The sequence below is a fragment of the Trachypithecus francoisi genome, unplaced genomic scaffold (assembly GCF_009764315.1).
Source record: "Trachypithecus francoisi isolate TF-2019V2 unplaced genomic scaffold, Tfra_2.0 Lachesis_group1, whole genome shotgun sequence".
In the NCBI taxonomy this organism is placed as follows: Eukaryota; Metazoa; Chordata; class Mammalia; order Primates; family Cercopithecidae; genus Trachypithecus; species Trachypithecus francoisi.
The window spans coordinates 91,829,994-91,845,220 of record NW_022681454.1 but is presented as its reverse complement, the minus strand read 5'-3'; the positions used below and the strand labels follow the sequence as shown (position 1 = coordinate 91,845,220).

The 15,227-nt window shown below is 34.8% G+C and overlaps 1 protein-coding gene across 1 annotated transcript in view; it reads right to left on the bottom strand.

The window, feature by feature from the left end:
- GRID2 (glutamate ionotropic receptor delta type subunit 2) overlaps nucleotides 1–15,227 on the bottom strand; it is a 1,540,711-nt gene that overhangs the window by 717,361 nt on the left and 808,123 nt on the right. Inside the window, exon 3 of the mRNA XM_033214833.1 lies at nucleotides 14,346–14,630. Within this exon, the coding sequence (XP_033070724.1) occupies nucleotides 14,346–14,630 (285 nt within the window). The remainder of the gene's footprint in view (nucleotides 1–14,345; nucleotides 14,631–15,227) is intronic.

Here is a 15,227-nt window from a genome sequence, read left to right as displayed (position 1 = left end):
TTTCTTTGTTTTTGTGCAGATGGGTAACAAAAAGTGTACATATCTCCCCAGCATACTGGATTTAGTCACTTCTATGCTCTTTTGTCAATACTTACCATGCATATCTAAGTCTCTGATTTTCAGAAACGGTTTAACAAATTACAGTGAAGATTTATATAAGGTCAACAACCTTGTTGTAGAATAGTCAAGGCTATCCTGAAACCGTAAGAAAGTAACAGAAAGGCTAAGACCATAAAATAATTTTTAGCTGACCAAATCTACATGAAACAAAAAAATATAAACTAAAATTTCAAAGGGTATGTTTTAAAAGTGATTTTAAAATAATGAATTATAATACAACAATTATAATTTTCTTAATTATTCTTATAAGTAAGATTGCTTTCAAACCAAAAAAGGAAGTACATGTGTCGATGTATGCCTACCCTTCACCCTTCTATGAAAGTGTCATCATGTAGCTCAGGCTGGTAACTCGGAGCTCTCCGTATACTTGACCAAATTATTTGGTTTAAGAATGGAAAAGGACCCAAACAACATGTAATATTTGATGTATGGATAAAAATCCCTATGTATAATATATCATATATATGTGTGTGTATATATATACACTCTGTCAGGGTAGGCTTCAGGTCACCAGGGTCTGCTAACTTGATTGAGAATGAACCAACACATGAATAGAAGTAGAGGTGAGGATATGGTAAGAGAATAACTATTTTCATTAAGTTCATGTATCTGCATCATTATGATAAACTGTTTAGCTCCCTGTCACTGAAGTATCCCTCCAATCTCTACAACTGAATCCATTATAATAGACCTACCAATATATCCATCCCAGTATTGGATTGTTATTGTTACTAGGCAAGGAAACTTAAAGAACTCAAGTAGCTCATTTGATGAAGAGCACAGTGTCAACCTTACTGTTTGCTTCATTCTAGCAAATCAGTTCTACCCAGGTTTTCCAGCCCTGAAATTTAATTTTTCTTTCATCAGTACTCTCAAAAGAAAACAATTCCATTAAAACAATTTACCTACTATTTTTCTATTCTAAGGAGCACCTCCTCTTATAACTTTCTGGTTTCTGTATTATTTCTGTTGCAAGACTCTTTTATTATGGCATCTAGCTGTTGTCAGATATATCTGTCTTAATTCTTTGCTTAGACCTCTCTGATGGTGAGTCTACCTGGAACGACTGCCAATTGCCTTTTATGAGCCTCTTTCAATACCATAATCCACCTGTTTGACAATGCTCCCTCTTGGAAGGCATTTGGTTGAAATCATGACCAGCATGTTAAGCCAATTAAGAACAATGCAAAACTGGAAGGGTTGGTCAATATCATTAACACAATGAAGATAAAACATAAAATTGAAAAGCAAAAATTATGATAAAGAAAGCACAGTACAAGTGTTTTGTATTTATAAAGAGGTAAATATCTCACATCTCTCTACAGCAACAAGACAACACGAGGCATATTTTGTAATCAGTAAATATGTCAGGTCTTATCTTCTTATACAGAGAGATGGAAAAACTAGAATAGCTAGGGATAAAGGCACTCAGAAAGGTGAGGTATCTGAAATTAACATCAAATTCAAAAATGGTAAATTGCTTGCGGTGCTTAGGCAGTAGACATCTAGGGTAAGTTTAGAGAGGTATCATTTTATTGACTTCTTGATAAACGATTATAAGCAAAGCAGATTACTTATTTTATATTATTCCAGAAAATGACTCATTTTTTATCAATGTGTGTGTTTTCAGTTTCATGTAAACTTTTTGACAACTAGAAATGTTCAATGTCTAAAAGTGAAAAAAGCTGCATCAAAAAGTAATGAATTCTGCATTGCTTGGAGTCTTCTGGCAGGGGAAACAGAACTGTCAATCAGAGATGTGGAAGAGGAGACCTGTTGAAATTTATTGTTTCCAGATGCCGCATCAAGGAACAAAGCTGGCTTATCAGAAGCACCTGTGAAGTTTTAAATATATATACGTTGCTATGCACCCTGCAAAAATTTTGATTGAATGGTTTTGGAATGAGGCCCAGGCATTCCAATTATTAAAAAGCTCTCCTAGAGATTCTAATATACTTCAAAATTTGGGTTCTCAGTGGCCACCAAATTAAATTCTCACCTTTTGTTTGTGACTCAGTAATCTCTAAATCATTATGATTCAATTATGTGTTTAGTTTAAAATTATGATATTTGTGTAAATTGCTTTTTTTCCTTTATCCTTTCCTTTACCGTTTTTGTCTTAAAATATTTGATGGGTTGTTCTATATTGTAATTTTTACTGAAGTTTAATTTACATATAATAAAATAAACAGATCTAACATGCTTAAAGGATTGTTTATTATATTCTACTGTTACTATCACTCAAAACAAGATAATGGATATTTCCATTACCACTAAAAGTTATTTTGTGTCACTTTCCAGACAATCTACCCTAGACAAATAGATGTGACCACTGTCTGATTTTGATCATTATAGCTTAGTTTTGTACTCACTGGACTTAAAATATATGGAATCATACAGTATTACTCATTTTTAAATGTCAGGTTTTTCTCACTTAACACAGTGTTTCTTCATATTTCAATAGTTCATTACTTATTTTGCTCAATAATATTCTGCTGTACCAAAATTCATTTAACCATCCTCAAAATGATGGGCATTAGAGTTGCTTCCAGTTTTGGATATGAGGAATAATGCTGCTATGAATATTCTTGTACAAGAATTCATGTGGCCATACATTCTCATTTTTTTCTGGAGTGAAATGGGTGGGGTATACGAGGTAAGTAGATATTTAACTTGGTAAAAAATCGCCCAACAGCTCTCCAAAGTGACTGCATGTTTTACATTCCAACCAGCAAAGTATCAGAGGTGCAATTGTATTGCCAATCTTTGCCTTCAGCCTATCTAGTGGGTACAGATTGGCATCTCCTTGTAATTTAAATTTGCATTTTTCTATGGACTAATAAAGTTGCACAGTTTATTTGCCACTTATATATCTTCTTATGTGACTGGTCTGGACAAGGCTTTCACCCATTTAAAATTGTTTTTGGTTTCATACTGTTGCTTTGTAAGAGTTTTTAAATATGTGTATTCTCTGAACCCTTTACATATTGCACATATTTATATGTTTTAGAATTTATTGCTCAGTTTGTAGTTTGTCTGTTTCTTAATGTTGTAGGTTAATGAGCAGAACATTTTAATTCTGAGAAAGTCCAAAATATTTTTTGTACCTAATAAATCTTTATATATCCTGAAGTCATGAAGATAATCTCTTGTTTTCCTCTAAAAGATTTCTAATTCTAATGTTTTAGTTTAAGTCTGTGATCAATCTTGAATTAATTTTTGTGTGTGGTTAGAGATAAGAGTAAAAGTTATTTTTGTTTTCATTCCATACAGGCACCCAGTTGGTTCAGCAAATATTGTTTAAACATTTCACCACTGAATTGATTGGCATGTCAGTTAATAACCAACCCCACTCTGTGCCTGTGGGTTGATTTCTGGACTCCTAATGATGTCCCATGAAGCTATTTGTCAATCCTTATGCCAATATCAAAAAAGTCTTGAAGTCAGGTAAAATATTTCATCCAATTTTTTTCTTTGTTCTTTCAATTGTTGTGCCTTTATAAGATCTTTACACAATGTTGGGATCAACTTATCAATTTCTTCAAAAAGCTCTAAAAACAATTAAAAAATTTAAGATTTTTGATTATTATATTAAATCTATAAATCAATTTATGAAAAATGGATATCTTAAGACTAAAATTTGAAAACCATGAACATGTATCTCTCCATTATTTAGTTCTTCTTTAAATACCCTGGGTCAATGTTTCATAATTTTTAGTGTAAATGTCTTGCAACATTTTGCAGACTTATTTCTGGGTATTTGACCTTATGTTTTATTTCAGGTTTTAATTTTTTATTGCTATTATAAAGAAATATAATTACTTTCAAATATAGGCTATAAGCTTACTAATTAACTTAAAAGTTTTAGATTTCATAGGATTTTCTATGTACATTATTATGTATTGAGAAATAAAGACATTTTTGCTTCTTCCTTTTCAAATTCTTTGTGTTTTAGTCTTTGTTTTATTTCAGTGTTAGAATTTCCAGTAGAATATTTGTGTGTGTGTGTGGAGGATATGTATTCTTTTTAATTTCTGATATTGTCAAATTTGGTTTTCTGTAGTTTTTTAAAATGGTCTTGCTGGAGTTGAACAATGAGAATACATGGACACAAGGAGGGGAACATCATAAATCGGGGCCTGTCAGGGTGTGGAGGGCCAGGGGAGGGATATCATTAGGAGAAATACCTGATGTAGATGACAGGTTGATGGGTGCAGCAAACCACCATGGCACATGTATACCTATGTAACAAACCTGCACGTTCTGCACATGTATCCCAGAACTTGAAGTATAATAAAAAAAAAAAAAAATGTTTTTTAATGGTCTTGTTAGTGGTTTATCAAAATCTTTCCTAAAAATTAATAATTTTAGACTTTGTTAACTTTCTCTTTGTTTTTCTGTTTTCTGTTTTATTTATCTCTACTTATTTTTTTCTTACACTTTGTGTTTAATATAGTCTCATTTTGCTATAATCTAGAGGTGAAGTTTAGTTTCTTGCTATTTAAGCTTTTCTTTTTTCAAATACCAACATCAATTTGATTAATAATTAATTTATTTATTTGTAGTTACTAATGCTTAGGGCTCAGTGAATTGATGTCTTTAATTCAATTTTGGCTAATTATCAGTCATTTTCTCTTCACATTTGTCTTTGTTTTCCTATCTTCACTCTTTTCTACATAGATACTAATTAGGTTTTATCTTAGTGTAAGTAGGAGTCCTGTTTCTCATGCGTGTAAATGTAACTGTGATGAAGACTGATGTTTAGAATTCCTTCCCTCAATCATCTATGCACACACTCTCCAGATACTAATTCAATATAGAACCTTCAGATTGTGGCCTTTCATTAAAATTATATTATGTATTTATAGTATTGATTTTCTTCAGCTGTTAATTTCTCATTATCAGTGAAGAGTAATTCTGGTTACATTAGTAAGACTGCATTAAAACTATGCAGAGAGAATATTGGACTGAGCGCCATAGTTAACAAAACAAAACAAAACAAAAAAACAACCAAAATAAAAAATGACTTTTTTTAGTCTCTTGGCTTTAATCTCCACATGTATGTAAACTGTATTTCAAAATTTTCCAGGTGTCCTTAAAATATTTATTTTTCTTTTTCATGGAAAGTCAAAAAGCAGGTAAAAGTAGTATTTAAAACATATTGCACTCCTTGAGAAGGCAGGATGAAAATCAGCTTGCTTTTCAAGTCATGAAGTATAAATTCAACTAGCATTTATTCCAACCAATTTTTAAACAACCTTAATAGAAAGCAAATTAACACCCTTTATTTCCTGAAGCAAGTGCCACTCAAGGTTTTAACACAAACACAATCACTCTTCAACACTTGGAAATATTTGAAGGCTCTTTTTATATATATAATATTCATACAGAGATATTCCTTCAACTATCAAAGTTAAAAAAATAAAAAGTGAAAGAATCAATCTGAGCTGAAATAAACGATGTTACCCATGAAGATATAGAGCTTGGGGTAGACCAAAACCAGATTTGCTTGTTTGAACTTGATAGTAGCTACTTGAAACTGAAAGTGCCTTGCTTATTGCTGTACAGTAGGTCTCTGGATCCACATCCCTTTCTTTTCCTTTCCCCTTTTCCCTGGCATCAGCTGCCTTAACAAGAAGGATTCTTGCCATAAGAGAGACTAAACACCCTAGGCACATATCAATCTTCTGAGAAAACTTGGGTAAGGGAGGGACTCAGACTTCTACGGCTTTGTTGGATATAGCAACTATCTAGCCCTGGGGGAAGGCGGGAAAATGCTCAGATTCAACTATTTGGTGGGGGTCTCAGTGCGGGAAGGAAAGATACGTGACATGTAGGTGGCTCCCTTTAGACCAACTTAATATACTGTTGTTGCTTCCTACATTGAGTATATAATTGGAATTCATGTGTTATATGTTTCTACTTTCCTACTTCATAAATATTCAAGGAGATTTTCCTTATTGGGAATAATGTCGCATACAGACAAGCTTCTTTTCTTCCCAAAAAGAGATGCCTAGCACTGTGTTGGACTCTGGGAATTTCTGACTCTGACTAATGACTATGCCATTTGGGACCTCTGCTGAAGAGAGGAGTCTCCTCCTAGAGACTCACTTTGGGATTTTGGACTTGGAGCTCCCCAAATATGGCTACCCGGTACATCCATTTTCAAAAGCAGCTATTAGCTTTCTAATGGACTCTTACTGAAACCGAAAGCCTGATCTATGAATGATCTGACATTCCTATCTTGAGGGTCACTTCGAATTCAGCAACTAGTAATATGTGCAGGGTCCAACAAGCATGCAAATCAAAATCAAATTCTTCCTTTAGGATACTTTACCTCCTGAAGCTAAGTGCTGGCTGGACAGGGTCTTGAGATGCAGAAGTTCCATAAACAAATGGTGATGGCTTTGCTGAACTGAAATCTGAAAGTGTTCACTGTAGTTTGCTTAGGTCATTCAAGTTCAGCACCTGCTATGCAGTACTGAAAATGGACATGCTTACTCTGCTAAGTGGGCAGAACCTAAGCCTGTTCTCATAGCCCTGTATAATACTCACCTCCATGGCACTTTCTCTCTCTCTCTCTCTCTCTCTCTCTCTCTCTCTCTCTCTCTCTCTCTATATATATATATATATATATATATATACACACACACACACACACGTATACACACACACACATATATGTGTGTATATATATGTATATATGTATATATACACATTATGAGTGCTGATCTGTTGCCAAGAGCTTAGTAGTTTGGTATGCTACTTAGAGAACTACAGAGTAGTAACACTATAGACACCACACTTTGGAGCTGTGAATTGTGGAAGTATATCAAGGCTGCATCAGGGTTACTCATGGAGTAACTCATAGTAAAAGTCCATTAACTGATCAGATCAACTGGACTCAAGCTGATTACTGGGACAGACACAGATTGCCACCATTGCTGCCTGACATGATCTACCATTTACTGGGTCTACCATCACAGACAGGACACAAAGCAAATAATTTCTGTTACCAGGGCCTGCACTTATTGTCATACTTGTGATTCCTGCTAAAAGTTGACTCCTTGTCTCCTAGTAGGGAAAGTCAAAGAGGGTTGTCCACTCCCACTGCAAGCACATTGACTATTTTGGCCTCTGATCACTTCCTAGGGCTGCCTGAAAATGTTGGAGATACTTTTTTAGGTCGTGTTGTTATTGCTCCAGTCTGATCCGCTGATGTACGTACTTCTTTAGAAGCTCTTGAAATTAATCTGCATCATGTTTTCAGCTTACTGGACCATTTGCAGCCTGACAAATGTGTGCAAAAGATGCTCAACAATGGCCTGGTAGTCAAGGAACTTACTGTCTACCATCAACAGACTTCCAGTGTTGTTTAGTATTGAAACAATCTCCTCAAATGCTGACTTCAAAAGATGTGCAGTTTTATCTTCTTCACTTCTTCCTGGTCCATATACCTTAGTGAGGCAGCTTGTTCACTTTATGAATATGTTTCAAGAAAGAAATAATATAATCTTGGGTGATTTCTGTGCAATGATCAACATGAAAGTCGTGTGGGATTACCTATACCTACTTCGAATTTGAAAATTTTATTATAACCTTTTCTGGGCAAAACACTTCTTTCTTTTTCCCCAGAGCAGCCTGTGTGGCAGCCTTGCTTAAATGGAGCTTATGGGATTTGGACTCAATTATGTTTCAGTCTCCTGGAGTTTCTTGTTTTATTGATATGATTCTGGATCATAAGGATAATGAGCACTTTGTGAGGACGCAGCTTGTTCATGCAGGCCAAAGTGAGGGACACAATCAGTCTCTGTAAGTTTTATAAAAATGTCCTTGTAGCTCTTGCACCATTTTTTATGAAAAGTCTATGTGCAAACAGGAAATAATTGAGAAAAAAGATGACATCACAGTTATTAGGATGAAATACATCAGTTTTCTGGAGGTAGAAGGAGAGCACCAAATGAGAAGGGAACATTCACAGACCCCAACAATTATGGGGAAAGGATGGATATTAATGATATTTGTCTTTCAAAATGACTTCTGGAGTATTCTCTATGAAAGAAAACTCCCTGGTACAGAACATCCAAACTAGGATAAGTGTCTTAGACTTCACTGACTGTTGGACTTGCCTTTTCTTACCAGATGGCTCTATTCATGACTTGATCGCCATTCCTTTATTCTTATGAATAAGTCTACTGGAAATAGCAGAGGATGCACCTGCCACCCCTTTGCAGAATGCTTGAAAATACCTGTAAATACCTTCTCTACCACTATTCTCACTCATTACATTGGAAGGTAAGAATGCTACTAAACTGGTGGCATAAAACAAGGATTGTTAAATAATCCTTAAAGGGCTAGATAATAACATGTCAGGGTTATTTAGGTTATATTGCTTTTGTTACAAGTGCAGGACTCTGCTACTGTAGCTTAAAAGCAGCCAAACAACAGGCAAATATATGACCACGGCTGAGTTCCAATGGAATTTTATTTACAAAAAGTAGTTTGTAACTACTACAACAGTAGTAGTTATTTACAACAGTAGTTTGCTGACCCCTGGAGTAGACAACGAGGACGGACCTAATCAACTACTCTCACAAAGTCTCTCCTAAACAAGAACTGGACTGAATTATTCTACTAATTGAGAACACTGGGCATTACCAGAGGACGAGGAGGTCACATAGGAGGTAATATTTGTTTGTGTTCCACCCGGGGGATTCCTGAAATTGGGCGTAACCCTTCCCTCCACCAACTCAGGCAAACCAGCCCTACTTCCAGTACTATAATTTTTGTATGGAGATTACCACCCTTCTGAAGACACATGATTGAACATTAGGGTAGGCATGAGAAATTTTCAATTGTTTAAGTAAAGATCAGCAGAAGATCATATAGTACACTAATGAGATCTCTCCAAAGTGAGGCTACCCTTATTTATTTACAGGAGCTACGTGGAGCAGTATCTGTGAATCCTGTGGGCAGTTTATCCTACTATGGAATTCATGCATTACAAAGATTTCCCTGAATTTCACTGAAGCAATCAACGGCACCACTTCAGTTCTGGAATTCATTCAGGTCAGCTTCAACTCATGGCCAGTGTATTTACAGATGATAGGTTTTGCCTATGGGCAAAGGTGGAATCTTTGTAACCACAAATAAATCCTTTTGTATCTAAATTAATGCTTCTGGCCAAGTGGAAAGGTTCATGCAGAAATTTAAGGAGAAAGCTACCTGGCTTTTTAAAGTAAACTTCAGTAGTTCATAGGATTTGTTCAACTGGCTGGGTCCAGGACCCTGGTGGGCATGGTTGAGATCAATCCTAATCATTCAAGTGCTGTTTATCATCTCTTTAAATAAATACAGATGAGAAAAGCTGAATGGATATGATCCCAATCCCTACCTTTCAGATAAACTAGAGGAGTGGCAATCTCATGGGGGGAATTTGCTATTAGCCCACAATGTTGTAGCAAGAACATGAATATTATATCATTGGGAGACAATTCTCCATAGGTCTCCTGTGTTACTACACATTTTGAAAACAGGAGTTCTTATTAGGGAACAGGACACATGGGTTCCCTAAGCTCAGGTTTTCTTAGCTGCCATACAAGCCCATTACACGTACGGTATTCAATTGAAGTGCTCCACATTGCGTTGTGGAATTTGAGGGCAAGAGAAACAGACATTACTATGAGGGTCATGCTGCTTGCTGTACCATGAGTAATAAAGTCTCTCTATACAATCTGAAAGCCTAGTATTTCCCACCAGCATCCATGAAACGGATGCAGCTAACTTATTAGCTTGCACATAGGGTAAAATTCCCAGTCTTTCACAATTTCTGACAGCATTATATCACAAAATTTAGCTGTAAGATATTCCGGGACTATAGTTTTTCAGCCGGGAATGTTGCACTCTCAAATTTGGTATTCTATTTGCAAAGAAAAAAGAATAGTTATTGAGCCAGGCTGGTAAACAAAGCTTGTGAGCCATCAGAGTTTACCTTAAACAGCCAGGTGGCTTTCTCAAATTTCTGCATAAACCTTTACTGTGCCAGAAGCATTAATCCGACAACGAAAGGATTGATTTGAGGTTGCGGAATTTCTACTTTTGCCCACAAGGAGAAGGCAGCTATTTCTGCTACAGAGAGGTCAGCCTATTTTGTCCCAATGACTTTCTCATTTCCATGCTTTCAATAATAAATAAACCTTCCTAACTGACATATAGTATTTTCCCTTGGTGTTAGTATGTTGGAATTCTGAGGGTTTGAAGTCTCTCTACTGAAAATGATTCTATGTAATTTATACGTTTATTTTTTATTTCACAATCTGTTGGAAAAATTTCCATATAGGTTATTTTTATATCTATAATGTTAAAATACTGTCATGGTTGAAAGCAAGGACAGGAAGAGATCTTTCATATTTGAATTGGGGTTTCTCCACTTACTGGAAGTTATCTGACCTCCCACTACCTCAGCTTTTTCATTTGGAAAATAATAATAATAATAATAACTACTACAGAGGGCTATTATGAGGATTAAATGAGATAATACATGTAAAGCACTTAGAAGAGAGGCTGGATATAGTAAATATTCTCTATTAGATTAGCCCTTATTATATTCTTGGGTGATAGTTTATTGCAACTCCTTTATACTGATAAATGATTAAGGTTATAGGCTCTGTCAGACTTTAAGTCTCAGATCTGATACTTCCTACTTATGTTTTTTGTGAACAAGTTACCTATCAGTTGTTCCTGTCTCCCTATTTGTAAAATTGTGACAGTAGTGTTCTTACTTCATAGGGCTACTGAGAAGATCCAATGATATGATATCTCGTTCTAGTGTTTGACAAATAAAAATGCTCAGAGATATTATTTTTAATATTTTAATTGCTGCAATATTTGATCACACTTTCTATTGGTGCGGGGGCTGTTTCTCACATATTTTTGCCTCTTAAAATACTATTAGCTTCCATAATCAAGATTGAAGTCATTCCATAAATCTTCAAAAAGTCTTTAATCACTGGTGCCAAAATCAAACACTTCTTTACACACCAGTAGCCCTGAGTTTACATCATTCATAACACTTAACCCACTATTTTCTCTATTAAGAAAGACACACCTTTTGTTAATTGTAAGCTTGTTAAAGACTAAGACTACATTTTGAATACTTTTTATCTCATAGGTGGCAATTGCACTGAGCAAATGAGCAATGGATATTTCCCGAAGGACATATTTTTAAAAGCTGAACATTTCCTAACCTATTTTCAAGCCTTTGAAAATGTGTCCTGAATCAATCCATTCAAATAAAGTTTCCACATATTTTTCATCTTTTCATCCATTGACTTAGAATCAAAGATATCAATTTTCTTTGTTAAGAAATTTAAAGTAGACATTTATATTTTGCCCTTAATTATAATTAACTGCTTTTGAGAAGGAGGTTTATCTAAGTAACTTGATATAGAAGTCTAAATCTTTTTAAAAAGTGTATACTTTTTCTAAACAAAATACATTTTCAATAACATTTGGTCCCATGAAGCTGCCTAATTCCATCCATAGATGATAGTTAAATCTATTTCTTAATGAAAGCAATTCCTGATAACCAACATAAAAGTCACATACAATTCTGATGTTTGAACTTAAAATGATGACACTGATGAATGGATATGTAAATACAAGTAGCCCTCTTCAAAGTACAAGGTATTTGGATAGTTTGATGTTTATTTTGGACTCTATTCCAATGCTTTACTTGCAAGATTAATTGTAAGTATTAAAGGGAATTTTTCTTTCATTAAACAAGGGTATTACTGAAATAATGATAGAAGCAGAAATATTTTTCATAAATTATTAAGCTAAATAAGCAAGTTTATCCCAAGAATAAAAGAAAATTCCTAAAGCAAACCTCAGATCTAACAGATGACCCAGTCATATATTACATGATTATTCCATCTTATTTACTCAAATAAAAACTCAGGAGAAAAGAATAAGAAATTTCAAATATGTATAAATGATTCTGTGATGATGTATTTATTTAGTACATATTTTCAAAGTATAGTTATCTCACCCATAATAAAAACGTCTTCTTTTATACAAATTACCTGACTATAATATATGTAGGACTTAGAAACAAGTTAACAAGGAATTTTCTTTCTTCGTGGTCATTTATAATGAACGAGTAATATCCTTGTTTCAATGTTGATAAAATGCCTTAATCAAAAGTCCCTTTTCTGTTCTAAATCCCAGCACTTTGGAGGCCGAGGTGGGTGGATCATGATGTCAGGAGATCCAGACCATCCTGGCTAACACGGTGAAACTCTGTCTCTACTAAAAATACGAAAAAAAAAAAAAAAAAAAAAAAAGCTGGGCATGGTGGCATGTGCCTGTAGTCCCAGCTACCCAGGAGGCTGAGGCAGAAGAATCTCTTGAACCTGGGAGGAGGAGGTTGCAGTGAGCCGAAATCGCACCACTGCACTCCAGCCTCGGTGGCAGAGGGAAACTCCATCAAAAAAAAAAATTAAAAAGTCACTTTCATAGTACTAACTGAAAATTGTTTTCCCCCCTGAAGTAAAGCGTCCATTTTTAAATTTATTATTTCAATATATGTTTGATCAGAGACTATAAGAATACCATTTAAGTTATAAAGGCCACAAATAATCTGACTGTGAGAAAATCAACAAAGTCTTATTCAGCATGTTGATTCAAAAGAGTTTACTATGTTCTCTAAATAATCCTATCAGTGAATTTCAGGCTTGTGTTGAGTTCAATCCTTACTTTAACTGATGAGCCAATTATTTTTAATATCATTTTTGTTTATTTTATTCATTTCGGTCTGTTAGACTTTGTTCTGTGACCCCTTAATAATGTGAATTAAGCAACAAAAATAAGGATTTCCGTCTTGGAGACAAAGGAGTTGTTTCCAGAGAGTGCCACAGATTTTGGCTGAAGCCTACCCACCAAGTTTAATGGGACTCTGGCTGCCAAAACCCCATGTAACCCTTGAATATTCAGGGCTAAATGTAACTGCCACTTGCTCTCCTTCCCTGGGAGTCCACAGGAGCTCTTTCTTATTTGTTGCTTCCTAGATTTCTGCCAACTTGTTTGTTCTCAATTCTATTGATGGCACTTTCTGGCCGACTCTTGTGTAACTGTTCTCCAATATTGTTCACATTGCTGGGTAGCTTAGGACAAGAAGGCATTTTAAAGATGTTTATTTACTTATTTGCAAAGAAAAATAAGTTACGCTACAGAGAGTGAAATCCTCTCTGACTTTCTTTTCAGAAAATTGTAAAAACTGAACCCATCCCGATTGAACATAAAATTTTTCCAAGACTCCTTCTCAGGACATAACCTCTAAGAAAACACATGTTTCAAAATATGCATTCTTTATCAAGATCTGTTCCTTTCCCCTCATTTGGTCATACTCATCTCTATTTTATTTCTGCCACAAATAAGAGGGAATCTGTAGGTTAAGATATCTGGGATCAGACAGTTAGAAAAAAGGTAGATAAATTCAGAAAAAATAAATGTAAACAAAAATGTTATTTGTTTAGTTTTTAATGAAGCACCAGTAAGTATACTGAGACAAAGCATTTTATTCTCAAATGATGGTAAATTTAGGGACAATACTTTGTGTTTTACCTTGGAAGATTAAAGAAATTCTTTTTATACTACTTAGTACTTTTGTGAGATTTCCTACTACAGACAACATATAATATGGATTGTATAGTGACATAATTTTAGTGACTCCAAGGAGTTAAGTACTGAGTAGGTATTAAAGTCTACACAAGGGTGTAAGCAAGATCTGTCAGATTTCATTTCACCAATTAATAAAAAGGGGTAAATTTTCAGTGTTCTAGGGTTATCCAATATGATCTTCTGCATTATAGAGAGGTATAAATATTTTTTTGAAAGAGAAGAAAGATGGTGTCGTTTTTATGACTAAATTACCATTATTTGAAAAAATCAAGATGTGTTGGAGTCACATTCTCTCTAGAAACATTTGTAAACTAAGCATTAAGTAGGTATAGGTATTTATAATTAAAGTTGACTTTATACCAAAATGTTGGACTTAAATACCTTAACACAATTTTCAGTTGCTGCTAGGTTTATAAGAAGAATATCACAAGACAAGAAAACCACAAATAACAATGAGTAAGATCCTTGAAACTTTTAAGATTTAATGAAATTGCTTCTCATGCAAATATCAGCTTACAAAACCCACACAAATTATAAACACTTACCATATTCACTGTCATAGAATATAATGAATTTCTGCCAGGCATACTCTGTGACCACTCTTAGGATAACATCATTCAGGTAGACAGGTGGGCGAACTGAGAGAGTGTAGTCATCATTCCTGTTGCTCCGGGTGAGTCCACAGCCACTCCTTGGGGTCCCAGCTGTTGAGCGCTGAATGAATAGGTGGGGGATATGCATGGCGTCTGCCAAAGACTGGAGGGATCCTGCTGACGTGCAGCCAATGGAGCTGACCAGGGCCAAGATGCCTTGATTCATAAGTTCACAGGCTGCAAGAAAGCACAGTAATATTCAAAATGTCAATGGGTTTCACGTATTTTCCCTTTTTAAGAAGCAGTGGATGGATAAAGCTTACAGATTTTGTATATAGCTATGCAAATGTTTTAGAAAGGAACATTCTATGTGAGGAGATCCTCAAATTACAAAGCGCTATTGGTATTCCAAGATTTCTGCTCTTATTAGTTATGTGACCTTGTGCAAATCATTTGGCTTCTCTTGGCTCAGTTTCATCATCTGTAACGAGGGTAAAATAGCATGAATATTGCAGGATTATTGCAAGGATTAGAGAAAACACAGTGTCTGTTATTTGCATCTCACATGATAGATATTCAATTAGTGGTAGATAAAGTTTTAAAATTATCAATTCATAATTCAGAGAAAAGATAATTCCCTACTGAATGCATAATACAAGGTTTCAAAAAGTAGATAATATGTAAACTGTTGAATAAACAGAAAGATGAAGGTTTGGAGGAAAGCATTTCTGGCCACAGAAAAGAGAATGATTCAGGTATCTAAAAAGTTGATGACATTTCCCCTTTCCATAAATTGGAGAAACAAAAATGTTTTTGTTATTTTCCTTGACAGTA